This window comes from Epithele typhae (assembly GCF_022376455.1).
Source record: "Epithele typhae strain CBS 203.58 chromosome Unknown BXZ73scaffold_85, whole genome shotgun sequence".
Taxonomy (NCBI): Eukaryota; Fungi; Basidiomycota; class Agaricomycetes; order Polyporales; family Epitheliaceae; genus Epithele; species Epithele typhae.
In genome coordinates, this window is record NW_025954276.1 from 65,489 (window position 1) to 91,525 (window position 26,037).

A 26,037-nucleotide genomic window follows, 5' to 3' on the forward strand; every position below is an offset into this window, starting at 1 on the left:
TTTTATCTTTTATTTTCGCCAACCCCGCCGCGAGCTGGCCGGTAAGCAACAGGCCCCACCGCTGCCTGCGCCGCCCGATCGCCTCCGTCGCCGCGCTCCGGCCCAGAGCTCGCCCTCCGTCCGCTTTCGTCTTCGATCCCGTACGTCCAGGCCGCGTTCATAAGCCTATTTCCCTTTTAATTCTCCATCCGCCCTCCGCTCATCCGCACCATCCAGCCCAGACCGCCTCCGCCGCCGCCCCTCCTTATATCCCTCCGTCTCCCGCCATGCTCGACCACCCTCCCTTCTCCCAACCGCACCATATGGACGCCTCAATCCTCCTCCAGTTCGCCCACTCCCACTCCGCCCCGTCTCCCTCTGTCCCCCTCCATTACAACAACTTTGGCGATCGCGTCGCCGACAGACCCCACCTCACCCCCTCCTCCTCCTTTGTCCGCTCCTCTGCGCCTCGCTCCATGAACACCCCGCAGCAGCAGCAACCTCAGCAGCAGCAGTCCTTCCAGAACTTCGCCCTCCCCTCCTTCCGCTCCCCCTTCCCCATATCTGCCGCCGCCTCCGCCTCCTCCTCTTTCCTCCACGACACCGGCTCACCCTACGACCTCCCCGATCCCGACGCCCACAACTCCACCGCGACGGCCCAGGCCTTCCACTCGGAGCAGCAGTATGCCCAGCAGTGGTCCCAGGTAGTCGAGTCCCAGGCACAGCAGTACGCAGACTCTTACGCCTCGTCCTCGTACGACCTCGCCCCCTCCTCTCCGCCTCACGCGGACGGGCCCATGCTCCACCAGTCCGCCAGGGACTCAGAGCACATAGAGCCCTACAGCAGCCTCTACCTCCCCTCCTACCCCGACCAGCTCCAAAACCACCCCGGCTCCGACGGCCACTCGCCACTCGCATATTCCACCGCGCACTACGTCGACGCCGCCCAGCAGGCCACAGCAGGCGCAGCAGCAGCACCCGCTGTCCGCATACACCTACGGCGCGCCCGAGCACTCGCCCGAGGTCCCGCACCTGTCCCCCTACATGCTCGGCGGCTCCCCGCAGCACCTCGCCTTCGACTACGCGCCGCCCTCGGACAGTGACCTCCCGCAGTTCGTGCACCCGTCCCAGGTCTCGCCCGGGGTCTCCCCCGCGTCCCCGTACGTGCAGCTCGCCCCGGACGCGTGCGACCCGCGCTTCCTCGCGAGCGCCCCCGCGCACCACCCCGTCCACGGCGGCAGCAGCAACACCCACCACCACCACTACGGCCACGGCCACGGGCAGGGCAGCGACTCCGCGTCCGCGTCCGGCGCGGGCTCGCCCCCGCCGCGCGCCAGCCGCAAGCGCCAGCGGTCGTCGAGCCTCGCGAGCAGCAGCGGGGACGAGTACCGGGGCTCGAGCGGCGAGTCCGAGCCGGCGGACGGGGACGAGGACGAGGACGAGGACTACGCGCCGCGCGCCGCGCGGCGGTCGCGCCATGGGGACTACGCGCCCGCGATCAGCCCGGCGACGAGCGTCGGGTCTTCGGCCACCTCGGCGGGCGGCCACCTCGGGGGCGCTGGGATCGGGGGGGCAGGCGGCGGGCGGCGGCTGGCGCCGCCCGTGCCTGTCCCGAACCTGACGAAAAAGAGTCGGGGGCGGCGGGTGCCGACGGCACAGCAGGTCGTGACCGAGGGCAGTGTGCAGAAGGTGCGTGCGGCGTCGCCAGAGACGCTTCGCAACGACTGACGGGCTCGCGCAGAGGATGTACATGTGCAAGGTCGGGGGCTGCGGGAAGTGCTTCGCGCGGGGCGAACACCTAAAGCGGCACGTGCGGAGCATCCACACGAATGAGAAGCGTACGTCGTCGTCTTGCCTCCGTCGCCGACGCGCGGTCTGCGGTGCTCACGCGCGCCCTCCCTTCTCCAGCGCACAAGTGCCCGTACCCTGGGTGCGGCAAGGACTTTAGCCGGCACGACAACCTCGGCCAGCACATGCGCGTCCACAAGGGCTTTCAGATGCCCAAGGGCAGCCTCCTTTGAGCCTCGCTCGCCCATCTTCCACTTCGCCTTCTTGGTTCACCACCGTTCCTCGGCACCGGTTTGTTTGGCTTTCCTGGTTTCCCTTAGACGAGAACAGACGTTCTCGCGCCACTGCGCCGCACGCGCCCGGCGTTCATGGTTTCGCGGTTTCCGACACGACCCCGCCACGAGTCGACAACGACTGTATGCTCTCTCTCCACACGCTCGTGATGACCCGCTTCGTTCCAGTCCCGGATCTCTCCATTGTTATGCCTCTCTCTCTCTGCTCGTATCGCCCGCTTCCCCCACCAGTGTATTCTTCCCCGTCGCATCCATTGGACACTCTCTCGCCGTCTCTGTATCATCCCGCCTGCTCTCGACTGTATCGTTTACCACCACCCCCGCCCCGGATCGCGCGCCGCGCCTGTTGTATTCATATCATCCGTCCCGCTCTGTCCCCGCTTCGTTTCCCAGGCCTCTCTCTCTTTCTGTAGGTACATGTCCCCGGTCGCATATCCATATACGTATCCTATCGAGCCGTCCTCGCCGGCGCGCTCGCCCCGTCTCTGCATCGCGTCTGCGTCTGCGTCTGCGGTCTGCGTGCCCGTGGCCCGTGCCCGCTCTTCGTTCCGCACCCCCGTTCTTCTTGTTCCCCTTGTTTATTCACACGCTCCACCGTCTCGACCCCGGGCCCTTCCAAGTTCCAGTGCCCACGTCCGCGCCCGCGCCCCCCGACGCGGATCACGACGCGAATGATCCGCGCGTCCGCGCCATCCCGCAGTCGCACCCACGCCCACGCCCAGCTGAGCGCGCCGCGGGACGCGAGATTAAAAGGCAAGTAGGTTACGTGGGGCGCGCACCTATGCTCCCGCGCGCATCGTGCATGATTGACGATTTGGCTGTGATTCTCGCCCGACCAAGCGCCCGTCGAGATCGCCCGGCCGGCCTGTCACTGGGCGCCGCCGTCGCCGCCAGCCACGTACGGCGGTCCATGTGACTGCATGACGCTGGGCCCGTCGACGGCTTATACGGGCCTCCACGTCGGGTCGCGTCCGCGGAGGGCACGTCGCGGTGGACTGCAGATGACTGGCTGGTTGACTGGTGACTCGCGCGCTCGGGTCATGCACGTCCTCTTATCGCCTCTCCATTCCAACCCCGATGTGTCTCCTGCAGAGCCCGTCTGGAACGCTTGGCCAAGTCGCGGGTACCGGTTGTGGTCGCGACTCAGTATTCAGGCCGCGGGTGTGGCGGACACGTAATTGGGCCCAGGCCCAGACCCTAGTGTAGTGAGCTCTGGTTGGTGCGCGCGCTCGGACCTGGCGCGATCGGGCTGGGGTTGGTTGTGGTCGGTGGCCCGTGGTCGACCTGCGCAGACGTGCGCAAATTTGGGGGGTCGGAGCGCGAGCGAGTCCGTGGATCCAGATCCGCAGACACCGGGGTGGCTGAACGCGGTTTAGTTCGGCGAGAGAGCGACTCGGAGTCGTCTGGAATCCTCCCCCTCTGCCCCTCGAAACGCGCGCGCACGCGTACGCGAGGGCCCGCGAAGTGCACAGCAGGAGCGCCGCTTGCCGCACTAACACCCCACTCGACGTTAACCCCGCGACCCGGCGCGCGCCCGCCAACGTGCGGACGTCTTGTCCGCACGTCCGACGTGCGCGCTCGCTCGCACGCTTACACGCCGCGGGGCACGATCGAGGGGGCGCGTGCGTAGAGTCCGAGGCCCGTGCCGCCGCGGCGGGAGGGTGGAGGGTTGGAGCGCGGGGCGTCGATCGCACGATTGAAAAAAAGAATCACGCGCGCGAGTGCCCTGGACTCGACTCGTGCGCGCCGGCTGGCGATCGAGGTGCGCGCGCCTTGTGTGTCGCGAGGCGCCGAGCGGGATTCGAATGGGCTGGTGGACGGCTTGCCTGCCACCTGGGCAGGAACGTCGACGGCCGCGCCCATCATCGACATCACTTGCACCAGGCTGTGCCGCGCGATCGGAGAGCGCGCACGCGGGAGGCGGAAGTTGGAACGACGGATGAACGGGAGGCGGCGGCGGCGGCCCCGGGGGTGGCTAACTCGCTCGCTTGTGCTCCGAGGACCGAGGACCTGGCTGGTTCGAAGAACGCAGCGACGGGGGGGATGTAGGGTCGCACGTGCGCGCGCGAACCCGGCCGACGGCGCTCAGCGCGAGACGTCTGTCGTCCGGGGGAGGACGTCCTCCGACCTTCGACTTCCCGAGGCAGCGCAAGGCGGGGAGGGCGGTGCGAACGCGGAGGGCGCTTCGAGCTCGCGCTTGTTCCGAGCGCTCCTCGAGCGACGTGCTTCGCGTTCTTTGATCATGATGGGCGCGGAGGCGGTGTCGACTTCCCGGCGTGCGCGACGGACCTGGCACGCGCGAGCGCGGTCAGCTCGGTGGGCGAGCGAAGCCGTAGATGGGAAGTTCGTGAGCGCCCGCTGCCTTTGCAGCGGTACCGGTGGATTGCTGTACGGGTCCACAGCGTGAATGAAATTCGAGCGCGGTTACGACAAGATTCGCCGGTGGACGTGGCGAAATCGTTCGCAGTGCCGACCGACCCAAGCGCGGGCGAGATCCGCAATTGGTGGAGCTCCCGAGCAATAAAGCGCGCCCTACAAGTGCCCGGGCTTACAAACCCGGGACGCCTCCGCGCACCGGAAGCATACTGGCCCCGCCAGCCGACACGTGCGGGCACGATTCTGCCCGACGCCGGCGATCGGGGCACGGGGCACGCCGGGCTCCATACTGCGGCCGGTGCTTTCGGAAGGTGAACATGCACGGGCTGGATCCTGGGACCACATGAAAAGAGTCCGAAGGTTGAGCCCTAGCGGTTGCTCGGCAGAGGTATTCAACCGGAAGTAGGTACGTACCTGACAGTCGTAAGTCACCGATATTGAGCGGGTTATAAAACACAGTAATACAGCGAGCGATCTAGATCGTCGGCGTCGGCACCGTCGTGTTATGAACTCCGGTTGGACTTTAAGGCTATCATGGTCCATGGAGCCCACATGAACCCGGAATGTCAATGCAAGGCCTAGAAACGAACCTGTCGGCCTTCGCGTCAGGGGCCCGCACGAGTGCTGTGGGCGGCCACATTGGATTGTCGTCGATCCCGGCGACTGACCTCGCAGTGGGAGCTGGTGAGTCAAGATCCGAGCACAGCGCGAGTCGCATATGATAATGATTGCGGGGCGAAGACGGTATGACGTGGGTGCGAGTGCGGGTGACAACGGTGGCGCCCGCTGTATACTGGGGTTGACCGTAAACACATACTCTGACGCGACGAACTCGAACGGCGACATGCCGGGGTCGTGGACGCGTTAGGAATGAGTCCAAGTTGGTATACGAGACAGCTCTGGGGTGCCTCACCGCGAAGACACGACATCGACAGCCGCGACGTCAGGGGCCACGATGCGCTCAGCGAGACTCGAGGCGCGCGGACGGTCATTCTCACTGCGAGCCCGCATATGCGCACTCGCCAAGCCAAGCCCAGTCGGCGCGCGGGCCCGCGCACCCGCTGCCTCCATCGCCCGTTTGGCATGCGCGTAGCACATCGACGCACACCTACTGAGAGTGCCGCATATACGGAGTTGAGCGATCGCGCAGACGGAAGACGGCCCGCCGCGGCAGCGCACCGCGATGGGCCGTTTCCCGCATGAGGCATAGGTCCGTGGCTCCGTCCGACACAACTCTCCCGGCTCCAGACTCCAGCTGCGTGGGCAGCACAGAGGCCTAAAGGGCCTTGGACTCGATGACGGCGATCAACGGGCGACGGATCTCCCGTCTGCCTGGCGGACACGACCTCAAGCACTAGCTGCACGTACGGAAATCTCAGCGATCGAAAGTTTGGCCAGGTGTGGGATCCCCGTGGGTGTCGGACGGGTGGAGCGGCAGTAGCAGTTTGGACTTGTGGGGCGCGTATAACGCGCGGGCGTGGGCCTCAGCTCGCGATCGCGATCGGACCTTTCGAGCTGGAAGGCGCCCCCGCGATACCGTGATAAGGGGCTTCGTTGGCCCGCGTTGGTGGGCGAAGTATGCCCGAATGACGGTGGTTTGCGCCGGTGGTAGCAGAAATTGAGACGTATGGGGTTTATTAGTATTGTACAGAGATTACGTTCATACAGGTCTGTGGTCCGGACGGGGGGTGAGCATCGGGGGACTGGAAATCTGGGGATGAAACCTACTCACAGCGCGAGGGGTTACATGCAGGCGGTTGAAGGATCATCGACGAGACAGGTAGCAAAAGCAGCATGGATTCGGAAACATATGTCGCAGAAGCGGGAGAGCTTGACAGGAGATGGAAAGCGTGTGTCGACCGAGCGGAAATCAAGCATAGAGGGCGTAAACAGAAGCTACGCATCGTCGGTCATGATGGAAAAGAACTCTTGCTCGTTGATCTCCCCATCTTGGTCGAGGTCAAACTCGTCAATCATGGCTTGGCTGAGAGGGGCGTAAGCATACATTGACATGATCGTGGGGCGTGGAGAATGTGTAAGGGACAGAAAGCGGCAGCTCAAGACGAACACTCACAGTTCTTCATCCTCCAGTCTATCACCAATCTCTTTCGCAACTCGGCGAAGATTCCTCAGGCTGATCTTTCCCGTGTTATCATCGTCGAACAGTTGGAACGCTCTCCGGATCTCCTCCATGGGGTCACGCGCCAGGATTCGTTCGCTCACTTCGATTTAGGCGGCGAGACGACACGGTAGAAGGGGAACACGAAGAAAAATCTGCGGGTCAGTGTCGCCCAAGAGGCGTAGCACGGTGAGAGGTGCGTACTGATTTTGACGAAATCATCAAAATCCAGGACATTCCCGCCCGACTTGTCGTGGTCCCGCAAGATCTTCAAGACCTCCGCCTTCTTCAAATCGAAGCCGAGGGCGCGCATGGCAACCTTCAGCTCATGGTAGTCCACCGCTCCGTCCTTGTCTGTGTCGAAGAGCTCGAAGGCCTCCTTGATTTCCTGTTTTTGCTCGTCCGAGAGTTCGGGGCGGGCGTGCGTGCGTCGCTTGGCTTTCTGCGCGGCTGAGGATGCAGAGTACATGGTTGGATAGCTTATGGGTGTGAAGCTCGTGCAGGAAGACGCGTTGCGTGGTGCTTAGAAGGGGCGTAAACGCGTCAAGAGGATGGGGAAGAGATTGACTGGTGAACGCGTCGCGTGTCCGAATGTTCGCTTGTCTGCAGCGTGTTTCACACGTGATCTGTAGATAGGCGCGTGCGTAATCGCGAGTAGGTTGCCGGAGGCCTGTGCACTGTGTCCGTCAGTGGGCGCAGCAGCACGTCGGTTCAACACGCGACAATGTTTCCTCTATCACTGGCCACAGCTCGAGCAACCCGCACAGTTCGGTGTTTATCGGACAGTAAGGAGAGGCTGGGTGGACCGGGGCTCGGGCTATTCCGCGCCGGTAAGCGTCGTACCTTCTTAAACTGGCTCACCAGGACCGTCTTGGTCTGACTTGGCCCACAGCTACACGCACTCTCCGTCCTCGCCTCCTCGCCTCTGCTGAATCCTACTCTTTCGCAAGCTTTCACACCACACCCGCCGCCATGGCTATCGAAGTTGTTCCGCTCCCCACACCCGCCACTCTTGACGCTTCCAAGCTCCCGAATTTTGGCCGCGAGGTCCGAGGCGTCAAGCCCGGTAGCCTGTCTCCGGAGGAGTTCAAGGAGGTCCACGATCTGCTTTACAAGGTCACTGTAGTGCTATCGCTCCTGCGAATCAGCTCACTGAGTTACAGGTGATCAGCATGGCGCCCTCCTGTTCCGCAATGCAGACCTCTCCCCCGAGCAGCAGTATGCCTTGACCAAGGTGCGTATCATCACCCCCGCCCTTCCGAAACCCACCCTCAAGTCTGCTTATCAGGCATTTGACCCGTCTTCCGAGAGCTACGGCCACGGCAACAACAAGACCGGCGCCGAGAAGAAGTCCATCCTCCACCCCGACCTGAAGACGATCCCTCGCGTGCCCCAGGTGCAGCTGATCGGCAACGGCGTGGTCCACGACCACGAGGGCCTTGCCGAAGCCAAGCTCAAGCACCCGTCCCACACCACCTTCCACAAGACGCGTGTCTCTCCCGAGGACGAGGCCAAGGGCTACACCCGCTACTACCGTTGGCACATCGACGCTGCGCTCTACGACCTCTCGCCGCCGAAGGTTACGACGCTCTACGGCGTGACGGTGCCGAAGGGCCCGCGCCAGACCGTGCGCTACGACGACGGCACCGAGGACGAGCTCGATGTGCCGCTGGGGACGACCGCGTTCGTGGACGGGCGGACGATGTTCGAGATCCTCCCGCCGGAGATGAAGAGTCTCGCGGTGCGCTCGAAGGTGAAGTACTCCCCTCACCCGTACGTTTGGATGGCGCCTGCGCGCGCGCTCCCGACGGGGCTGGGGATCATGTCGGAGGGTCTGGAGATGTCGAAGGAGGAGCTGCCGGCGTTCGAGGAGTCCAAGGTCAAGGTCTTTCCCATTGTGCGTGCCTTCGTATTTCTGCAGGTATGCGCTGTGTCTCATGTTGCCTCAGCTTTGGAAGAACCCGGTCACGGGCGAGCTTCACTTCCAGGTCCACCCTTGTGGTGTCGCCGAGCTTCTTGTCGACCCTCTGCCCGAGGGTGCGAAGCGTGAAGGCGCTCTCTATCCTGACGGTGCGCACCTCACGGATCTCAAGGAAGTCCGCGACCTTCTCTACAAGATGCAGCGTCCGGCTATTGCACCCAACGTGAGTACATAGATCTGCAGAAGCTCTTGATCACACGACCTCACGACGTCCTCGCTTCACACCAGCTGGTTTACCCCCATGACTGGTGAGCGCTATTCACTTCGACTGGTTACCCCGGATACTCATTGGGTTCCCAGGCAAGAGAAGGACCTCGTGCTCTTCCACAACCGCGGCGTGCTGCACACGGTCGTCGGTGCGTTCACTCCCGAGACTGTTCGCGCCTTCCACCAGTGCAACCTCGCCGCGTCCGAAGACCCGGTTGGCCCCTCGGCTGAGGACGTGAAGGCGTGGGCTTGAGCGCGCACGATATACTGCCATGTATGATCCTCTCGGACTGCAGTGTAATATGCGGGTGTACGTGTAAAGCTAATGTCATGTATTTATACGCTGCCGGATGGAATGCACATCGTCGTTTACCGATCCTTCCTGAAGGCCTGACGACTGCGCACCGCAGGCCCCGTTGCGACATGCATAGCGCGCCGACTGTATTTCCGTCCACGACTGTCGGGAGCGCAGGCCCCGCAGCAACCTCTCTTCAACCAGTACTCGCAATCACCACGTTTCTTACTGACCTCGTGTATACCAAGTAGGGGCGTCAGCTTCCCGAGATACCACCGCCGAAAAGTCACGTGGATGCCATACATTCCTTCCGAAATGCGGTACTTGGCATGACCTGGCCAAGAATTCATACCTTGTTTCTCCCCTTCTACTCCCCAGAGAGCGTCCTCCCTGCCCCCTGGCCCCCCACTTGCTTTCTCAATCACTCGCTAATTGACCGGGCGACGGCTGGCACGCGCTACTCCGCTCTCACCGTACACGACTATACCCCCCTGGGGCAACACACGCTATGTCCGAGGGCAGCTTGAGGAAAAGAAACGGTGCAGGGACGAAGTCGGACGCCACGAAAGGCAAGAGTGCGGGCAACCCTGTTAGTCAACCTTTGAACACCGCTTATGTGGGAAGCTGAGCGTGTTCTGTCGCGCCCTTTACGATAGACGGATGCGAAGCAGTCGGTGGGCCAGGAGGCGACGTCAGGGGGCTCCTCGACGATAGTCTACTTCGTCGTTTTGCTCGTCTCTGCGACGTTCGGTGCGCTGGTGTACAAGGTGCGCGCAGATCATTCCCCATGCTCTCTCCGTTCGCCGCCCCAAGGAGAGCAGGGTGCTCACGCGTGACGGCGCGCAGGACCCGTCAATAGTGAAAGGCCCTCTGTACGAGTTCCTTGGGTTCGAGGAGGACCCCTTTTCGCCGCCGACACCCCAGGGTTTCGCCGCGGACCTCCTGAAGAGGGACGCGGTCCGCGACGCGTTCAAGGTGCGTGCATGCTCTGCTTCCTCCGTCCTCTCGCGCTCAGCTCTACCCCGTGCTTCAGCATGCATGGCTAGCGTACGGTAAGCACGCGCTGTCGAACGTGCGGTCGCCCGCGTGCTGACCTGCCGCAGAACGCGACGCGATGGGCTGGGACGAGTACCACCCGATCAGCCACAAGGGCACGAACCTGACCGAGGCGGGCGGGATCGGCTACACCGTCATCGACTCGATCGACACCATGCTCATCATGGGCCTCGACGAGGAGTACCAGCGTGCGCGGAAGTGGGTGGAGGAGAAGATGGACTTCGACCGGGACGGGAACTTCAACACGTTCGAGGTGCGCGTGCTCGCTGTTCTCACTGCCGCGCGAGGCTTATGACCGTGCAGACGACAATTCGCGTACTCGGTGGACTGTTGTCAGCGTACGCGCTGACGAAGGACAAGCTTTATGTTGACAAGGCGGTCGACCTGGCGGACCGCATCCTACCCGCGTTCGACACGCCTGCGGGGCTGCCTCTATCGAGCGTCAACCTCGCACAGCGAAAGGGAATATCATCGGCAGACAACAACGGGCTGGTCAGCACGGCTGAAATCTCGACGTTGCAGCTCGAGTTCAGGTACCTCAGTTATTTGACGGAGAACGAGGAGTACTGGGACGCTGTGGAGAAGGTATGTTGACACCTTCACATGGAACGATGCATGAGTGTAACCAGTTTGGACATGGCAGGTAATGGCGACCATCAAGAAATCTAGCTTGACCAACGGTCTTGCATCGATATTTATGAAGTAAGCGTCGATTCACCAGGTCATTCATCCCGTGCTGACCTCAATGCAGCCCTGAAGACGGCCGATTCGTGTTGTCGGCGATCCGGCTAGGGTCTCGTGGGGACTCATACTACGAATACCTGCTGTGAGTTTTGAGTATTGTGTGATACGCGGAGCTGACCAGAGTAATAGAAAACAATACCTTCAGACTGTAAGTTTACTGCTGACACGTTGAGGCTATCCTCATTAACACTTGCGCCTTAGAACATGACTGAGCCTGTGTACCAAGACGTAAGTCTGATGTGTTTCATAGCATACACGCCTGACCTGTGCATCCTCAGATGTACAATTTCGCTATGGATGCTGTCCATGCCCACCTGATTTCCAAGAGTCAATTTACAAAGATGACCTACACCTCCGAGCTCGTCCCTGAGCGCGATCGTATGGGCCAGATGTGAGTTCCAAACCCCTTCTCCCTCGCACTGGTTCCTGACACACGTCGCAGCTCCTGGCGCCTCACCCCCAAGCAAGACCACCTCGTCTGCTTCTTCGGGGGCTCGCTCATGCTCGGCGCGACCACGTCCGGCGCGCAGGTGCACCCGGTGTCCGTCCCCCCACTCCCGAAGGAGCTCACCAAGACCGGGAAGCGCGACTGGGAGGTCGGCGAGGAGCTGATCGAGACGTGCATGCGCACGCACGAGACCGCGACCGGGCTCTCACCCGAGATCGCGCACTTTCGGATCCCGAGCGACGGCCTCGTCGGCTCATCGATCTCGCAGGACTGGTACATCAAGGGCGCCGCGTACGTACCCCTCTGTGTGTGCGGCCGAGACAGGCGCTGACTCTTGAGCGGGAACAGGCTGGGGCAGCCGGCGCCATATGACGCGCGGTACATCCTCCGACCGGAGACGGTCGAGTCGCTGTTCATCGCCTACCGGCTCACTGGCGATGCGAAGTACCGCCGGTACGGCTGGGACATCTTCCAGGCGATCGAGAAACACTGCAGGATCGAGACGGGCGGGTACGCGAGCGTCATCAACGTCGACGCGCTCCCGGTCGAGCACGAGGACAAGATGGAGACGTTCCTCATGGTGCGTGCTCTCCCTCCTTCCCGCCGCCTCCGACCCGTGCGGCGAGGGGCCACCGTGCGACGCGGGGCTCGTGCTGACGTTGACTGTGCCGCAGAGCGAGACGCTTAAGTACCTATACCTGCTGTTCGAGGACGACTCGGTGATCCCACTGTCTGGTGCGTCGTTCCTCCCATGCGTCGGCGCCTTTCCTGCATTGCTCATCCCGGAGTTTCAGAGTACGTGTTTAACACCGAGGTGCGCGTTCTCGTCTTCGTTGGCCTGAGATGCTGCCACGTCGCTCACCCGGAACATCACAGGCGCACCCCGTGCCGATCATCAACCCGCACCGGAGGGCGAGCTTCTCATGAGTCCGGGAATACCGCGCGCGGCGCTGCTTGCTGCGAACGCGTTCGTCGTGCATATCGTAATGCTATCGAGTTCCATGCATGTATATACATATATTTGTTCCATTCCGTTGTCTTCCCCGCGGGAAGGCAGCATACAAGCGTACATGGAATTATCTCGCTAAGGGTACATGGTCGCATGGTGAGGTGCTACTTAGTAGGACCGAAGTGAGTTGGGTGAGTAACGAGTGTAAGCCAGGCCGGTCAAGGAACGTTATAGTAGCAAGGTGGCAGCTCCGAAAGCGGATAGTAGTAGTACAAGCATCTACAGATGAAGTCGGTTATGTTATGTACGTGCGTGGATATCACGGTAATGGTACGATGAGGTGGGACGGGTCGGGTTATATGCGCAGCTTCTGTCCGAAGCAATCCTGATAAGTTACAAGGCGAGGTGGAGGCACGGAAGGGGAGGTATCATCCGGACTGCGCAGCGTCATCGACAGCGTCCGCTCGGGGGCCGAGACCGCCCTCCACGCGGGGTCTCCGGTGAGTGTCCGCATCCAAGTCCGCTCCAATCGAGTCCGGGTCTAGTAGTAGTACAGCATCTCAAGCCGCTTCAGGCCGCGTTGGCGACGACGGTGGCGTACGACGGCGGGAGGACGCGCTTCTCGTCGAGCTCGTCGGCGGAGATGTGCTCCCACGGCTCGTCGAGCTCGGCGTCGGCCGCGAGGTGGTCGTCGAGAGCGATGACGACCGGCATGCCGGGGACGAGCTCGAATTCGCCCGCTGTACGGGAAGAGGCAGGCGCGTCAGCTCTTATCTCGACCGCCGGCGAGATAGCGAGACGGCCATCGCCAAGGGGAAGGGAGGAATGGAGACTGACGAGACACTCACCCTTCGTCTTCCGCGCCTTTGCAGGCTTCACCGGGAACGCCCCCAGCCGGAGCTGTTCCGCCGCTGGCGCCACCCGCCCGCTGCGCGCCTGCGCCTCGCGCTCGACGACGTCCGCGACGATGTCCTCAACGGGGCTCCGGCACGCCGCGTCCTGGGCCGCGTGCGTGTGTGCGTGCTTGCGTGCGCGCGCCGCGTCCTTGCCCCCAGATACCTCGCGGCAGTGTTCGCAGGGAGCGACGTGCCCCTCCGAACGCTCGAGCTCGTGGCGGGCGCGGGCCTTGCGCTGGTGCGTGCGGTGCCGCTCGCGCTCGAACGCGCGCTGGGCCTTGAGCGCGACGCTCGCGTTCTCTGGCGTGACACCGTCGGCGGGCACAGAGTCGGGTTCGGCGGGTGCGGGGAGGGCGGCGGTCTGCGAGAGTGACAGAGGTGTGGTGGGAGCTTCAGGAGCGGGCGTGGGCTCTGAGGAGGTGGGCACGGGGGTTGTGAGGATGGTCGGGCGCGCGGCGCGGCGGAAGCGGAGGGAGGAGGGGGTCGTGAACACGGGCATGACGATTAGATGACGAGAGTAAGGTATCGATGTGGATGGGTATGAGTACAATGCGAAGGTCCTGGACAGAGCAGGTGCAGATGGGTTGGGTAGAGGTGGTGGTGGTGGTGGTGGTGGTTGAGGAGCAAGGGGAGGTCCTTAGTCGAGCGGGGAAGATAAGGGAGCGGAGGAGGCGTTCCGGCGGCGGAGGCAACCATCTTGTCTGGGTGAGCAGGATCACCGCCTCCCTGTGTGGGTGGAGCGCGCTGGGGGCAGGACAGGCGTCCGAGGTGGAACCGGGACTTGCTATGTCGTTCCTGGCCCCCACCCGCACCGAAGCGTGAGCACGTTCGCCCAAGTGGCAATGGACGCGCATTGAACGCGGAGGGTATAACCCCGTATGACGCACCCTGCCGTATCTGGCGACCCATGTGCGCCCGCCGTCGGCGGCGGCGGACGCCCAGTATGGGTTGGTGTGCTCTCGCGCCAGGAACCTGCGCCGCCCGATTGGCTCTCTCGGGATGGCTGCCTCCCGCATGCTCTCTGTCGTCGCCAATGTAGCGAGTCTTGTGGCGGCGTGTGGGACGCCTCTGCGGAGACTGCGGAGTTACAAGTAAGCACGGTGCTGCATCTAGGTCTTATCTCGACATGAGACTTGACTCACTACTCGTCTTGACCCGTAGTCCACAATCGAACGATCGACTCTAGACTGGAACAGAGCGTACTTGGTCCCTTCAAAATGTCGGGTCGGCGGAATAGCTGTCGCTCCCGAGTCCCGACGCGCCTGAGTACATCCGACCAGCCTTCGAAGCTTTCCACCCATGGAAACGAAACCGCGAATATTCTATGATGGGCCATGATTCATGGTGTTCAATGCTAGGTGAGGAATTTCGCATGGACCGACATCGTTGACCGTTCAACAGGCCTGCGCGTTTCTTGGCGGTAGTGTATCCGTCCTTGGACCTCACAACGAATACCCAGAGCGAAGCACTTCCCGGTAAGCAGGATCAGACGAGAGTTCCCAAAGAATGAGAACAACTCAAGGACGCTTCCTCCATCCGAGTCGTTGCAGGTTGCTCAAGTGAGGTCACCAACGCACCATTGATGCATGATCCTCCGGTATTCGGCATTCTGCGCAGCCCTCTCCTAGGCCGATGCATGCAATAGGATGCGGGGTGCTCATACGAGACCGGCGGCGGCAGACCCAGCGCAGGAAGAAGATGGGTCGAGAGAAAGCGAGGCAAGCCGGACGTGGGCCGACGGACGACGGGCAACGGCTGGCGCGGCCTCGATTTCGCGATCCGGATCGGTCAAGATAAGCGCCCAATCTAGCCTGAGCCATCGTGGGAAGGAGGCCCAGTAGAAGAACGCGCGCGGCCGCGACTCGCCTCATCCTCCTCTCCTCTCTACCATCGATATGTCCATTACCAAGGTCCACGCCCGCCAGGTACGCCTCGCATCTCTCTATGCGTGCGGTATGCCCTCGATAACACCTGGATGCCTCTTAGATCTTCGACTCTCGCGGCAACCCGACTGTCGAGGTCGACCTCTACACCGCGAAAGGTACGCGCATTTCGCTTCAGGTCTTTTTGCGTGGCCTGGGCCGCGAGCGGAGGCTTTCGTCGCGCGCGCGCGCGCGCGCATACAGTCGCATCGCCCAAAACGCATCGACCGCGCTATTGCCGAGCACTCGTCCCCCCTCCGTCTACGTCCCTCGCGCATAGATCAGTGGAACTAATGCGCTTGTAGGTCGTTTCCGCGCGGCGGTCCCCTCTGGTGCCTCCACTGGTATCCACGAGGCCGTCGAGCTTCGTGACGGCGACAAGGGCGCCTACGTCGGCAAGGGTGAGTATCTTCTATCACTGCGCCGTTTCCCTTGGCGTTCACCTCCACGATGCACAGGTGTCCTCAAGGCCGTTGCCAACGTCAACGACACCATCGCCCCCGAACTCCTCAAGTCTGGGCTCGCCGTGACTGCGCAGAAGGAGATTGACGACTTCCTCATCAAGCTCGATGGTACCGCCAACAAGGGCAAACTCGGTGCCAACGCCATCCTCGGTGTCTCCATCGCCGTCGCTGAGGCTGGTGCCGCGGAGAAGGGTGTTCCCCTCTACCAGCACCTCGCTGACCTCGCTGGTGTCAAGCCCCCCTTCACCCTGCCCTGCCCTGCTTTCAACGTCATCAACGGTGGCTCGCACGCTGGTAACAAGCTCGCGTTCCAGGAGTTCATGCTCCTCCCCACCGGTGCGACCACCTTCACTGAGGCCATGAAGATCGGTTCGGAGACCTACCACACGCTGAAGAAGGTCATCAGTGCAAAATACGGTATTGATGGTACGTATGACATCATAGATGATCGGAGGCGCCCGCTGATGAAGTGCACAGCCGTCAACGTCGGTGACGAGGGTGGCTTCGCCCCTAACGTCTCTGGCGCCGAGGAATCGCTTGAGCTCCTCTCTGAGGCCATCAAGAAGGCCGGTTACGAGGGCAAGATCAAGATTGCCCTCGATGTCGCCTCTTCCGAGTTCTACAAGGAGGGCAAGTATGACCTCGACTTCAAGAACCCCAACTCGGACCCGACCAAGTGGATCTCTGGTGTCGAGCTCGCGGATCTGTACCTCGGCTATATCAAGAAGTACCCGATCGTCTCGATCGAGGACCCCTTCGACCAGGACGACTGGGAGGCTTGGACCCACTTCACCAAGCAGAGCGGCATCCAGATCGTTGGTGATGACCTGACGGTTACGAACCCTCTCCGTATCAAGACCGCGATCGAGAAGAAGGCTTGCAACGGTCTCCTCCTCAAGGTCAACCAGATTGGCACGATCTCGGAGTCTATCCAGGCGTGAGTTGGCACACCTGCTACGATTTGCGTTGTGACTGACGTCAGAGTGTGTGCAGTGCTCAGCTCGCGCAGTCGGATGGCTGGGGTGTTATGGTCTCCCACCGCAGCGGTGAGACCGAGAACACGGTCATTGCTGACCTCGTCGTCGCCCTCGGCGTCGGCCAGATCAAGACCGGTGCGCCCGCGCGCTCGGAGCGTGTCGCAAAGTACAACGCTCTCCTCCGCATCGAGTACGTTTATTTCTGCCAACATCCCTTGGAGCGTTCTGTTGATCGAGGCTGCTGGACAGGGAGGAGCTTGGCAACGGTGTCTACGCTGGCGACAAGGGTCTCTCTGCGGGTCCTGAGGCGCCTGCGCTGCTCAAGAAGTAAAATGACCTGTACAGTTGTGGTGTATGCTGGAGAAGTCATCGTGCTTAGAATGTATCACTTCGCAATGTCCATTGTCCATCGCAGTTCTGGTTCTCCGTCGCGTCGCGTAGGTCCCGTGACCGCGTCCTGAATGAGGCAATACTAATGGGAGCGCTAAGCGCCCGGGTGTTGGGGATCTCGCCAGGACATCTCGCCTGCATACATCCCGCCACCCTCTTCCTGCCACGCCTGCTGCGCCCCTCCACCTCTCTGCTCCCCTCTGTGAGGCTGCACCAACGATGTGAGCCAGTCTCGGCCAGTCGCACTCGATGCAGCCTGACCCTTGAGCTGCCCAGGGATCCGAGCGTGCTCGTCGCCGCCGGCCCCAGCAACATCCCCCGCCCGGCCATTACCTTGTCGTCGGTCTCCCCTGCACAAAGCGGCGACCCCTCTAAATACAAGTCCGTAAGATACCCCAGGAAGAATAACCGTCCGAAACGCAAGCGCATTGCGAGCGGGACGAATGCGAACGACGACACCAAAACCGGTGCTAATGGAGACGCGGCCACGGATGCGGTCACGGCGAGTGTGAGGGAGGAGGACGACGACGACGATGGCGACGAGGTGTATAGCGTTCCGTGGCTTGACGGTCTGCAGAATCCGTACGAGTCTGTGGAACAGAGGTGCGTATGCTTCATCGTGGTTGCTCCATCATCCCCTCACTTCCCCGTTCACAAGGCTGCACGACGAACTCGCGGCCTTCTTCAAGTATATGACACCCACGCCCGACGAGCGGCATGCACGCGCAGTAGTCATCGCCCAAGTCTCCGACGTTGTCCGCGGCCGGTTCCCCATGGGCACTGTCGACACCTTTGGGAGCGTCGCCCAGGACCTCTATCTTCCTGATGCGTGAGTGTCCTTGTGCTTTCCCTTGGTCCCCCTAGTGACCCCTCCACCCTTATTTCCGCTCCTCGAACGTATTGTTACCCTCACGTGGCGTTTGGCTTCCTGACGGATCACATCACTGACCGCTTCTCTGCTTCTCGCATGCTGCTCCGGCCTGCAGCGACACCGACCTGGTGATCACGACCCCGCTCGGGAACGATGAGGACGGCCGGAAGCGCGCGCTGTTCCAGCTCGCGGCGCTCATGCGTCGCACCCAAATCACGGACACCTTTGTCCAGGTCATCCACCGCGCGCGCGTGCCCGTCATCTCCTTCCAGACCGCGCCCGACCTCGGTGGGTCTCCTCCCTTCTCGCGACGCAGCGCGGCCTGTGACTGACGCCCATCGTACCCAGGTTCGCTCAAGATCGACATCAGCCTGAACGCCACAGACGGGATCAAGGCCGTGCCCGTGCTTCGTGCGCACTTGGACGCGCACCCCGCGCTCCGCTTCCTCATCCTGACCCTCAAAGCGCTCCTCTCCCGGCACTCGCTCAACTCGGCGAGCAGCTCAGGTTTGAGCTCGTACGGGCTTTTCTGTCTCGCGATCCACTTCCTCCGCCTCAACCCGGGCAAACGCCCCCCGGAAGCGTTCGCGAAGCCGCTCGAGAGCCGGGCGCTCGGCGGGCTCTTCCTCGACTTCCTGCGCTACTACGCGGAGGAGTTCGAGTACGAGACGAGCGTCGTCAGCGTCCGCGAGGGGAAGCTCCTAACGAAGGAGGGGAAGGGATGGCTGAGCAAGAGGGATCCGCACATGCTCGCGATCGAGTGCATGCTGAACCCTGGTGAGCGCTGTCGTTTCGCGCGCGCCGGTGAGCTTTTGGGGCTGAGCGAAGTGCGCACAGACAACGACATCGGGCGCCCGACGAGCAAGATTCGGCGCATCCGCGCGCTGTTCGCGAGGTCGTACAAGAGGCTCAGCACGTACGCGCTGTCCCCGGACGGGACTGCACCTCCCAACATCCTCGGGACCATCCTCGGCGTCTCGGCCTCGGTCCGTCCCCCTTTCTCTCGACTTGCTCAAGTTCTTGCGCGCTGACCGCATATATCCCGCGTTTCCACAGACCCTGCAACACGCGCGCTCCTGAAGGACGTCGTCTCCTCCGGCCGGCTTTCGCGCAAGCTCAAGGACGTCCAGCTCTCACAGCAGCAGATCGCGGTGCAGCGCTCGATGCACAATGGCGCCGGCCTCCCGCCTCCCCCGCCGCGCATGCAACAGTACGACGACCGCCGCGGTGAACCGCCGCGCTATGACCGGCGGGACCCGCCGTACGACGGCGAGAGCCTCCGCGTCGCGAGCGCCGGGAACCGGATCGTCGAGAGCCTGACCGGCGGGAGCCCGACCGCGCAAGGCCCCCACAAGACCGTCGAGAACCGGACCGTCGACGAGACGAGCCGCGGAGGGAAGAGGCGCGGCCACCCCGCCGCCCGCCGTTACCCACTCCCTTGAGGCCGGTGGGGGTACGTAGCGCAGGGGCCGAGTTTCGGGCGATGAGGGCGCGGCCGTGCAGTCGAACGGGACAGCGGGAACCACAGCGACCAGTCGTCCACCACGGATCATCCGCCCAGGCAGCGCAGGAAGGTCTAATCAGGTACCGAGTCGCAAGATAGGAATCTGAGGTACACATCTATGCCCTCCATCTCGTTTTCTCGTCTTGTTTTGTTGCTATCGTTGAACGCTCCGTTACGCATACCCAAACATAAAGCCGACATAAACTGACCCGTTACCTACTCCAGATCTGTACTGTAGAGGGCCGGAAGTGTCTCGCATGACTGTACGTGTAAGCATCCGTCAGTAGCTACGTGGTCGTACGCCCCCTCCTGTCTCGTCTTGTTGGTTATTCCTGGTCGTATTTATACCCTATCGTACATTATGAACACCGTCAATCCACATCTTACCTCCCAACGTGAGCTTCACGTCCTTGATCCTACCCTGGAAGCCCCCGCCACCGATCACTGCGCTCGGCGCCGCGAACGACATGTTGCCCAGCGCCATGTACTCCCCCCAGATTCCATGAGCGTGTACCAGCACCGCTCCCCTCGTCGTCCACCACCGCGCACGTCCGCTCGCGCGTCGCCCGCACCGTACCGCCGTCCACCGCCCCGGCACGAGCACCCGCCCGAGCGCGTACAGCTGCCCCGTCGCCTCGAACGTCAGGTTCGCCGCATGCAGCTTCGAGTCCTCCCCGCGAACAGCGTCCCGGGGCCCGTCGCGCCCGCCTCCGAGTCGGCGCGCACGCCGAAGGCGAGCGTGTACGGGGGCCCGACGGACGGCACGCCCATCCTGAGTCCGCCGGCCGGGACCTCCCCCGCGTGCTCGAACACGACGTTCGCGTGCGCTGGGGCGACGACCCGGTTGAGGTTCTGCCCCGGGGCGGCGGCGTTCAGCGGCGGGTACGCGGCGGCGAACTGCGCGCGGTCGAGCGCCGACGCCCGCACGCCCGCGCCGGCCCACGCTTTCTCGGCGAAGAGCGCGGTCGAGCGCGAGAGCTGGTAATACGCCTCGAGCGCGGTGCTCGCGTTGTTGCCCCAGTCGCTCCAGAGCGCGAAGATCGAGCCTCGGAGCCCGGGGGCGTCCGGCGCGGTGTTGTTGGACGGGTCCGTGAGCGAAAATATGTTGGGGCCCAGCCGGAGGTCCACAGCAGGTCTTCGTCGAGCGTCTGCGGGAACTGGCCGCTATCGGACGTCTTGCCGTCGAGATAGAGGAAGGCCTGCTCGGAGTTGATGACGCGGTATCCGGCGGCGAGGAGTTGGACGGGAATGGAGTCCCCGGGGAAGTCCCAGTGCTGGATGGTTACGTCGCGGAGACGGCGCGCGTCGTGCTCGGCTCGTACGTGCCCCAAACCCGGATCGACTTGTTCGAGCTGGAAGGATATGGTCGGCCATGTCGTTCACGAACGCGATGTAGTCATTCGCGAGCGCGGCGTCGTACTCGTCGCGCCTATCGAACTTCGGGCGCGGTGAACCACGGGAGAAACTCGTCCCAGATCGCTTTGACGGTGGGGATGGTGTCGGGGTGGGAGAGGTTGAGGTGGTCGGGTGCGCCGTCTTCCATGAGCTCCGGCTCCACTGGTTGATCGCGAGGGAGTGCCCGGGCGTATCGATCTCGGGGATGACGGCGACGCCGTACGCGGCGCAGGTCGCCTGCATGGCGCGGAAGTCGGCTTCCGACCAGCTCTCATTCTTGCGTGGCACGAGCCGACGATGGGAGAGTCGGGCGGGGGCTGGAAGCGCACAGCGGCGTAGAGGTGCTCCACCTTCGTTGCCTGCGCCGTAGAGGAAGTCGGGTTCCATAGGTTGTCGGAAGCGTGAAGGTGAAGCTCGTTGATTTTGAAGAACGACGCATATATGCAGAGGTCGGCTGTGGGATTGATGCATGTTAGTCGTAGTCGTACAACATATACAGCAGATATACCTAGGAAGGACGTCTCAAACCAGTGTCTTCCAGCGTCGAGCATGAAGCCTCGGACTTCCCATCCCGGAGAGTCGGATCCTTTTCCTGCAGGAAACGACACCATCTTGCTACCTTGGGCTAGTTGCAGCGCTGCTTGCTGGAGTAGGGTGCGTGTACCCCACCACACTCCGATCGGGGCGGAGGCTCTGATAGTGTATACGTTGGTGTCGATCTCGAAGTTGTACCCCTCGTTCGTTGGTTCTCCGTTGTAGAGGCTGAACGACAGCGAAGGGTCGACACTCAGATAGATAGTCGGGACCGAATGCGTTGTGGGTGGCTTCTTAGAAGTCCGCACGGGTGCACCGACCACATAATGCGCTGCCTCCTTGAGGTCTTGTTGAAATGTTTGTGCGAAGTCGAGGAGTGACGGAGAACCAAGGTCCGCAGATTCGCTATCCACAACGACCTGGACGAGGGGCGACAGTTTGAATTCGCCTTGCACCTCGGAAAACGACGCAATTGATGGGATTTGCGGCTGTAGTATGGCTCCATACACTACAGCCAGCAAACTTAGGCTGCAGAAGGCGTAGGCTCTGTACCATGACGAAAGCATCCGTCACCTGAACGCGAGCTATCAGCAAGATCCAGCAGGCATCTTCGAGGCTCACCTTTTGGATGACGTTGAACGGCGGGAGGGCCCATGGCTGAGATGTTGGCGACCGTCTTTATGGCGAACGGCAGGGCGGGTGAACACTGAAGCTTGAAGGCAGGGAAGAGAGCTTCCGAGGCCACGTGGTCGTTTCAATCGAAGCCCATATAAACGTCGATAAGGACGGGCGTCACTCGGAATTCGGAAGAGCACGTTTCAACTGTTTCAGCAACTTCCTAAGTACTCAGTGGACGGTGGACCCGATATGACGTTCACGCAGAGGCACCCAATGCTGATGTACGCAGGGTACAAGTACACTCGTCTCGCTTGGAGCGTGCTAGCCGCATACATGTTGCATACGTCGCCATACAAAGGTAGGACCCACATGAGATTTGGACATACACTGACGGGTAACGAGCTGGCTCGTCTACTCCTCGTCCTCCTCCTCGCCACCCTCCTCCTTCTTGGCGGCTGCGGCCATCCGCTTGCGCTTGACGCGACCGGGGCGGCCTCCACCGTAGGGCGAGGTGAGCGCGAAGTCGATGTGCTTTTGGGAGTCGAGACGAACGACGAAGGAAGGAACGTTGACAATCTGCTTGCCAACGCTGCATCCACCAGCGCATAAGAATCGCACATGAAGTACGAAACGGAAGCAGCACGCACCGGATATGTCTCTGGCGAATGAGGACACGAGCGTGGTGGATGGACTTGGCAAGGCCGCTCTTGAAGACCTGAGTCTGGAGACGACGCTCCAAGAAGTCCTCGATCTTGAGGGACAGTACGTAATCGAGACGCATACGCGACTCGTCGAGTACACCAATGCGGACCAGACGACGGATCAAGGCGTTACCCTCGAACAGACGCTTCGGGTCTTTGTCGTCGAGCTTGAGCAGCTCACGAGCAGCACGACGAATCTTGGAGAGGACGAGACCAATGCGCCAGATCTCGCGCTTGTTGCGCAGACCGTACTCGCCGGCGAGCTGGGAAGGCAAAGCATGTTTGCTCCATGCTACAGAGCTCGAGCGAAGAAGACAACACTCACCTTCAGCTCCGCATCGAGACGAGCCGCGGTGAAGGGGCGACGGGGACCTTGTAACTGCGAAGTCATCGTCGAAACGATAATGGGGCACGGCTGTGATCAGCACGGTGCATCCCTCCACGCGAAGTGGATCTTGAAGAAACAGAAAGCTCACGTCTTGCTGTGTTCCGCGGTGCCCTGGAAGACAACGGTCAACGCGGTGTCAATCGGTCACAGAATATCGAGCACATTACCTGGGCATTTTTCTTGAGGATGGCGGGGGATACGATGGACGCCTGGCGCCTGTCTTGTGGTCCTGGGTACGTCCCACGGCCACACAAGGCTCGGGCGCTCAGCCACAACTGTACAGTACATGCAGCCACCCGGCGTCTGCCGCCCTCCACCGAGATTCTGGCAGTGGGCATAGTGCGACAACACCAGCAACGCCGACGACGTTAGTGCCTCCTACTCGCTGTGCTCCACCCCCTCAGACTCACTGTCTTTCAGTCCTCAAGATGCCGCACTCCTTCGGTTACCGCGCGCGTACGCGCGACATGTTCAAGCGGGGCTTCAAGGGTGCGGACCTTTGATCTTACCCAAAATCTCTCCCGCTCATGGCACCCTCAGAGCACGGCCCCATCAAGCTGTCCACCTACCTCATCAACTACCGCATTGGCGACATCGTCGATATCAAGGCGAATGCTGCGCAGCAAAAGGGTATGCCCCACAAGTACTACCACGGGTGAGTATCCTGGTGTGTTTTTGATCCCGTTACTTACAGATGTCTTTGTAGCCGGACTGGTATTGTTTACAACGTCACCCCCTCTGCCGTCGGCATCATCGTCTACAAGGTCGTTGGCAACCGCTACATGGAGAAGCGCGTCAACATCCGTGTGGAGCACATCCGGCACTCGAAGTGCAGGCAGGAGTTCCTTGACCGTGTCAAGAGCAACCACGAGGCGCACGCTGCGGCGAAGGCGAAGGGCGGTGAGTCCCATATCTTCCTAAGCACAATTTCTCTCCTCATGCGTCCTGCGTTTCAAGAGCGCGTCACCTTGAAGCGTCAACCCGTCCTCCCCCGCGGTGCAGTAACAATCTCTACGAAGGACAATGCGCCCCAGACGATGACGCCTGTACGCTACGAGACGACCATCTAAAACGCATCGTACCTCCCTTCTTCCTGCCGTGTCTGTCATGAGGTTCATGCTGTCGTTGTCTATCATGTTCTATGTATGCCCATGCCACCATCTCGCATAACATGGAAACATTGTACTCTAATGCTGCTCACCTGCGCGAATGGCTCTGGAAATATGCGTCCGAACCCGAATCCAATCGCAATCCGACATATTCATATAGCTTAGCTTGTTCGTGACTTGAGCTATACAGTCGCGACCCTGAGTGCGGTCAATCGTGAGCGCGTCGGCGCAACTGGCGCTCATAGCCGACGCTAGATATCAAGACTTGGAAAGATTCAAGCACTCTCTATCTCTCTCTCTCTTCTTCCATGGCACTCACACTCTCGATCACCTATAAGCTCAACCCACCATCGGATATCTCCACCACCCTCGCTCCCACAAACGCGTTCCAGTACCCCTTGCCCGACGCGTCCAGTGACCAGAAAGCCTACTATGACGAACTCAGGGCCGCCGTATTGAAAGCAAAAAGCGCTCTAGGAGAAGACCTCACTGCGTGGAGAGACGCAGTGGGCAAGGAGGAGAACAAGGAGCCGAAAGGTTCCAAGAAAGCGGACGAAGAAGACCAGGATGAAGAGGACGAGGACGAGGAAGAAGCATAATGCAGTTTTGGTGAGGATCATTGTCAATCAGATCGTGCGCATCCTCTTTCAACCTTGGTCACAGACATGGACTCCCAGACAACACGCACAAGACAGCTCAAGAGGGGGATGCAGTACTGTAGAGATGCATTAGATGTATGAGGAGTGTACGATATACGGCATGCGCCCTCCCGCAGGATCGGCCTATGTCTTCATCAGCTTGCCCTCCTGCTCCCGACCACGAGGACGCTCGCGAACAACCATCTTGTTGCTGTTCTTCGGGCCCTTCGGCCCAGGTCTACGCGTGCGCACACCCTTCGCGATCCAGCCCCAGATGGAGCGTGGCTGCTTGTTACCCTTCGACTTTCCACGACCTCCTCCGTGAGGGTGATCGCACCTATATCGCCCGTAAATGCATGGTCAACAACTATTCGAGCGGTTGCTCACCTGTTCATCGCCATACCACGAACAGTAGGACGGATACCAAGCCAGCGAGCACGACCAGCCTTGCCCAGGTTCCGGTTCTTCCACAGCGGGTTGCTGACCTTGCCGATCGTCGCGACGCAGTCGAGCAGAATCTTGCGGATTTCGCCGCTCTGAAGACGAACGTGCGCGTAGCGGCCACCCTCCTCGTGCAGAACGAGCTGGCCCATTGTTCCAGCGGAACGCACGAGCCGGGCAGGGCCTTGAGGGTTGAGACCAATGTTGTGGATGACGGTGCCGGGGGTGATGAGGCGGAGGGGAACGACATTGCCGGGCTTGATGACGACGGAGCGGAGGAGACCCTGCGCGAGGGCCTTGGAGGACACCAACGACTTGTCCTGCGTGTTCACGCCCATGAGCTCCTTCAGGTCCATGCCAGGCACGATGCCGTCCGGAATCCCCGCCCTGAAGCTTTCCACAATGTCGCCAGCACGCAGGGTGTCGGGCGCGAGGATGTAGCTCCACACCTTCTCTCCGGGCAGGTCCGGGTTGCGGTTCTTGATGAGCGCGATGTGCGCCGAGCGGCCGGGGTCGTACTCGATGCGCACGACGTCGCACTTGCCGGGCTCGCTGCGCATGAAGTCGACCAGGCGGAGACGCTGCTTGTGCCCTCCGCCGCGATGACGCGTGGTGATGCGGCCGGTGTTGTTGCGCCCGCCCTTTTTGCGGAGCGGGACGGTGAGCTGGCGGAGGGGCCGGCCCTCGTAGAGGTGGGGGTAGATGGGCCGCTTGAGGTGACGGATACCTGGCGAAACGGGCTTGTACTTCTTGAAGGCGTTGGGGTCTCGCGAGAGGGCCGCGGAAATCTCTGAGGAGGCCTCTGACGCGTAGTGACGAGCGGAAGGGAGGGTACGAGGGAGGAGAGAGGACGCCGACTGGAGAGAAGACGACGCGCCGACGTTAAGGGAGGAGAAACACGACCGGAGGAGGCATCGTGCCGAAGAAAACATGGGGAGGTGCTCGTCGCCGCCG

The 26,037-nt window shown here is 61.7% G+C and overlaps 12 protein-coding genes across 12 annotated transcripts; 7 read left to right on the plus strand and 5 right to left on the minus strand.

Annotated features, from left to right (window-relative positions):
• Positions 1 to 266: 266 nt before the first annotated feature.
• Positions 267 to 2,000, plus strand: BXZ73DRAFT_106533 (uncharacterized protein; the record flags this gene model as incomplete). The annotated part of the gene is made up of 4 exons (XM_048016644.1): positions 267 to 914; positions 940 to 1,668; positions 1,721 to 1,817; positions 1,888 to 2,000. The coding sequence occupies 4 exons, from the start codon at positions 267 to 269 to the stop codon at positions 1,998 to 2,000; spliced, it is 1,587 nt and encodes a 528-aa protein (XP_047872642.1).
• Positions 2,001 to 6,332: 4,332 nt separating this feature from the next.
• Positions 6,333 to 7,024, minus strand: BXZ73DRAFT_54866 (Ca2+-binding EF-hand superfamily protein; the record flags this gene model as incomplete). Its single annotated transcript, XM_048021234.1, has 3 exons — positions 6,333 to 6,420; positions 6,511 to 6,658; positions 6,760 to 7,024. The coding sequence occupies 3 exons, from the start codon at positions 7,022 to 7,024 to the stop codon at positions 6,333 to 6,335; spliced, it is 501 nt and encodes a 166-aa protein (XP_047872643.1).
• A 503-nt stretch (positions 7,025 to 7,527) lies between these two features.
• On the plus strand, positions 7,528 to 8,996 carry BXZ73DRAFT_106535 (Clavaminate synthase-like protein; the record flags this gene model as incomplete). The annotated part of the gene is made up of 6 exons (XM_048016645.1): positions 7,528 to 7,671; positions 7,727 to 7,789; positions 7,844 to 8,452; positions 8,505 to 8,699; positions 8,765 to 8,784; positions 8,837 to 8,996. The coding sequence occupies 6 exons, from the start codon at positions 7,528 to 7,530 to the stop codon at positions 8,994 to 8,996; spliced, it is 1,191 nt and encodes a 396-aa protein (XP_047872644.1).
• Positions 8,997 to 9,546: 550 nt separating this feature from the next.
• Positions 9,547 to 12,213, plus strand: BXZ73DRAFT_106536 (glycoside hydrolase; the record flags this gene model as incomplete). The annotated part of the gene is made up of 16 exons (XM_048016646.1): positions 9,547 to 9,627; positions 9,695 to 9,805; positions 9,885 to 10,013; positions 10,072 to 10,090; positions 10,142 to 10,347; positions 10,398 to 10,679; positions 10,738 to 10,796; positions 10,846 to 10,920; positions 10,968 to 10,986; positions 11,040 to 11,066; positions 11,117 to 11,229; positions 11,281 to 11,577; positions 11,635 to 11,866; positions 11,961 to 12,021; positions 12,081 to 12,100; positions 12,163 to 12,213. 16 exons carry the CDS (start codon positions 9,547 to 9,549, stop codon positions 12,211 to 12,213), a joined length of 1,782 nt encoding a protein of 593 aa, XP_047872645.1.
• Positions 12,214 to 12,805: 592 nt separating this feature from the next.
• On the minus strand, positions 12,806 to 13,630 carry BXZ73DRAFT_54876 (uncharacterized protein; the record flags this gene model as incomplete). The annotated part of the gene is made up of 2 exons (XM_048021237.1): positions 12,806 to 12,975; positions 13,084 to 13,630. 2 exons carry the CDS (start codon positions 13,628 to 13,630, stop codon positions 12,806 to 12,808), a joined length of 717 nt encoding a protein of 238 aa, XP_047872646.1.
• Positions 13,631 to 15,026: 1,396 nt separating this feature from the next.
• BXZ73DRAFT_54818 (enolase) lies at positions 15,027 to 16,825 on the plus strand (the record flags this gene model as incomplete). Its single annotated transcript, XM_048021227.1, has 7 exons — positions 15,027 to 15,056; positions 15,118 to 15,172; positions 15,359 to 15,454; positions 15,512 to 15,943; positions 15,995 to 16,454; positions 16,511 to 16,684; positions 16,744 to 16,825. 7 exons carry the CDS (start codon positions 15,027 to 15,029, stop codon positions 16,823 to 16,825), a joined length of 1,329 nt encoding a protein of 442 aa, XP_047872647.1.
• A 144-nt stretch (positions 16,826 to 16,969) lies between these two features.
• On the plus strand, positions 16,970 to 19,197 carry BXZ73DRAFT_54798 (uncharacterized protein; the record flags this gene model as incomplete). The annotated part of the gene is made up of 6 exons (XM_048021223.1): positions 16,970 to 17,487; positions 17,543 to 17,713; positions 17,871 to 18,043; positions 18,104 to 18,532; positions 18,593 to 18,745; positions 18,812 to 19,197. 6 exons carry the CDS (start codon positions 16,970 to 16,972, stop codon positions 19,195 to 19,197), a joined length of 1,830 nt encoding a protein of 609 aa, XP_047872648.1.
• A 411-nt stretch (positions 19,198 to 19,608) lies between these two features.
• On the minus strand, positions 19,609 to 21,754 carry BXZ73DRAFT_92773 (glycoside hydrolase; the record flags this gene model as incomplete). The annotated part of the gene is made up of 8 exons (XM_048026475.1): positions 19,609 to 19,929; positions 19,986 to 20,394; positions 20,418 to 20,533; positions 20,557 to 20,611; positions 20,647 to 20,688; positions 20,714 to 20,811; positions 20,865 to 20,930; positions 20,951 to 21,754. The coding sequence occupies 8 exons, from the start codon at positions 21,752 to 21,754 to the stop codon at positions 19,609 to 19,611; spliced, it is 1,911 nt and encodes a 636-aa protein (XP_047872649.1).
• A 463-nt stretch (positions 21,755 to 22,217) lies between these two features.
• Positions 22,218 to 22,898, minus strand: BXZ73DRAFT_54870 (40S ribosomal protein S9; the record flags this gene model as incomplete). The annotated part of the gene is made up of 3 exons (XM_048021235.1): positions 22,218 to 22,395; positions 22,454 to 22,770; positions 22,833 to 22,898. 3 exons carry the CDS (start codon positions 22,896 to 22,898, stop codon positions 22,218 to 22,220), a joined length of 561 nt encoding a protein of 186 aa, XP_047872650.1.
• Positions 22,899 to 23,323: 425 nt separating this feature from the next.
• On the plus strand, positions 23,324 to 23,965 carry BXZ73DRAFT_54851 (ribosomal protein L21e-domain-containing protein; the record flags this gene model as incomplete). Its single annotated transcript, XM_048021231.1, has 4 exons — positions 23,324 to 23,384; positions 23,436 to 23,550; positions 23,602 to 23,795; positions 23,853 to 23,965. The coding sequence occupies 4 exons, from the start codon at positions 23,324 to 23,326 to the stop codon at positions 23,963 to 23,965; spliced, it is 483 nt and encodes a 160-aa protein (XP_047872651.1).
• A 347-nt stretch (positions 23,966 to 24,312) lies between these two features.
• BXZ73DRAFT_54787 (uncharacterized protein) lies at positions 24,313 to 24,603 on the plus strand (the record flags this gene model as incomplete). The annotated part of the gene is made up of 1 exon (XM_048021221.1): positions 24,313 to 24,603. The coding sequence occupies one exon, from the start codon at positions 24,313 to 24,315 to the stop codon at positions 24,601 to 24,603; it is 291 nt and encodes a 96-aa protein (XP_047872652.1).
• Positions 24,604 to 24,786: 183 nt separating this feature from the next.
• On the minus strand, positions 24,787 to 26,015 carry BXZ73DRAFT_54833 (mitochondrial ribosomal protein subunit L2; the record flags this gene model as incomplete). The annotated part of the gene is made up of 2 exons (XM_048021230.1): positions 24,787 to 24,979; positions 25,030 to 26,015. The coding sequence occupies 2 exons, from the start codon at positions 26,013 to 26,015 to the stop codon at positions 24,787 to 24,789; spliced, it is 1,179 nt and encodes a 392-aa protein (XP_047872653.1).
• Between the last annotated feature and the right edge of the window lie 22 nt (positions 26,016 to 26,037).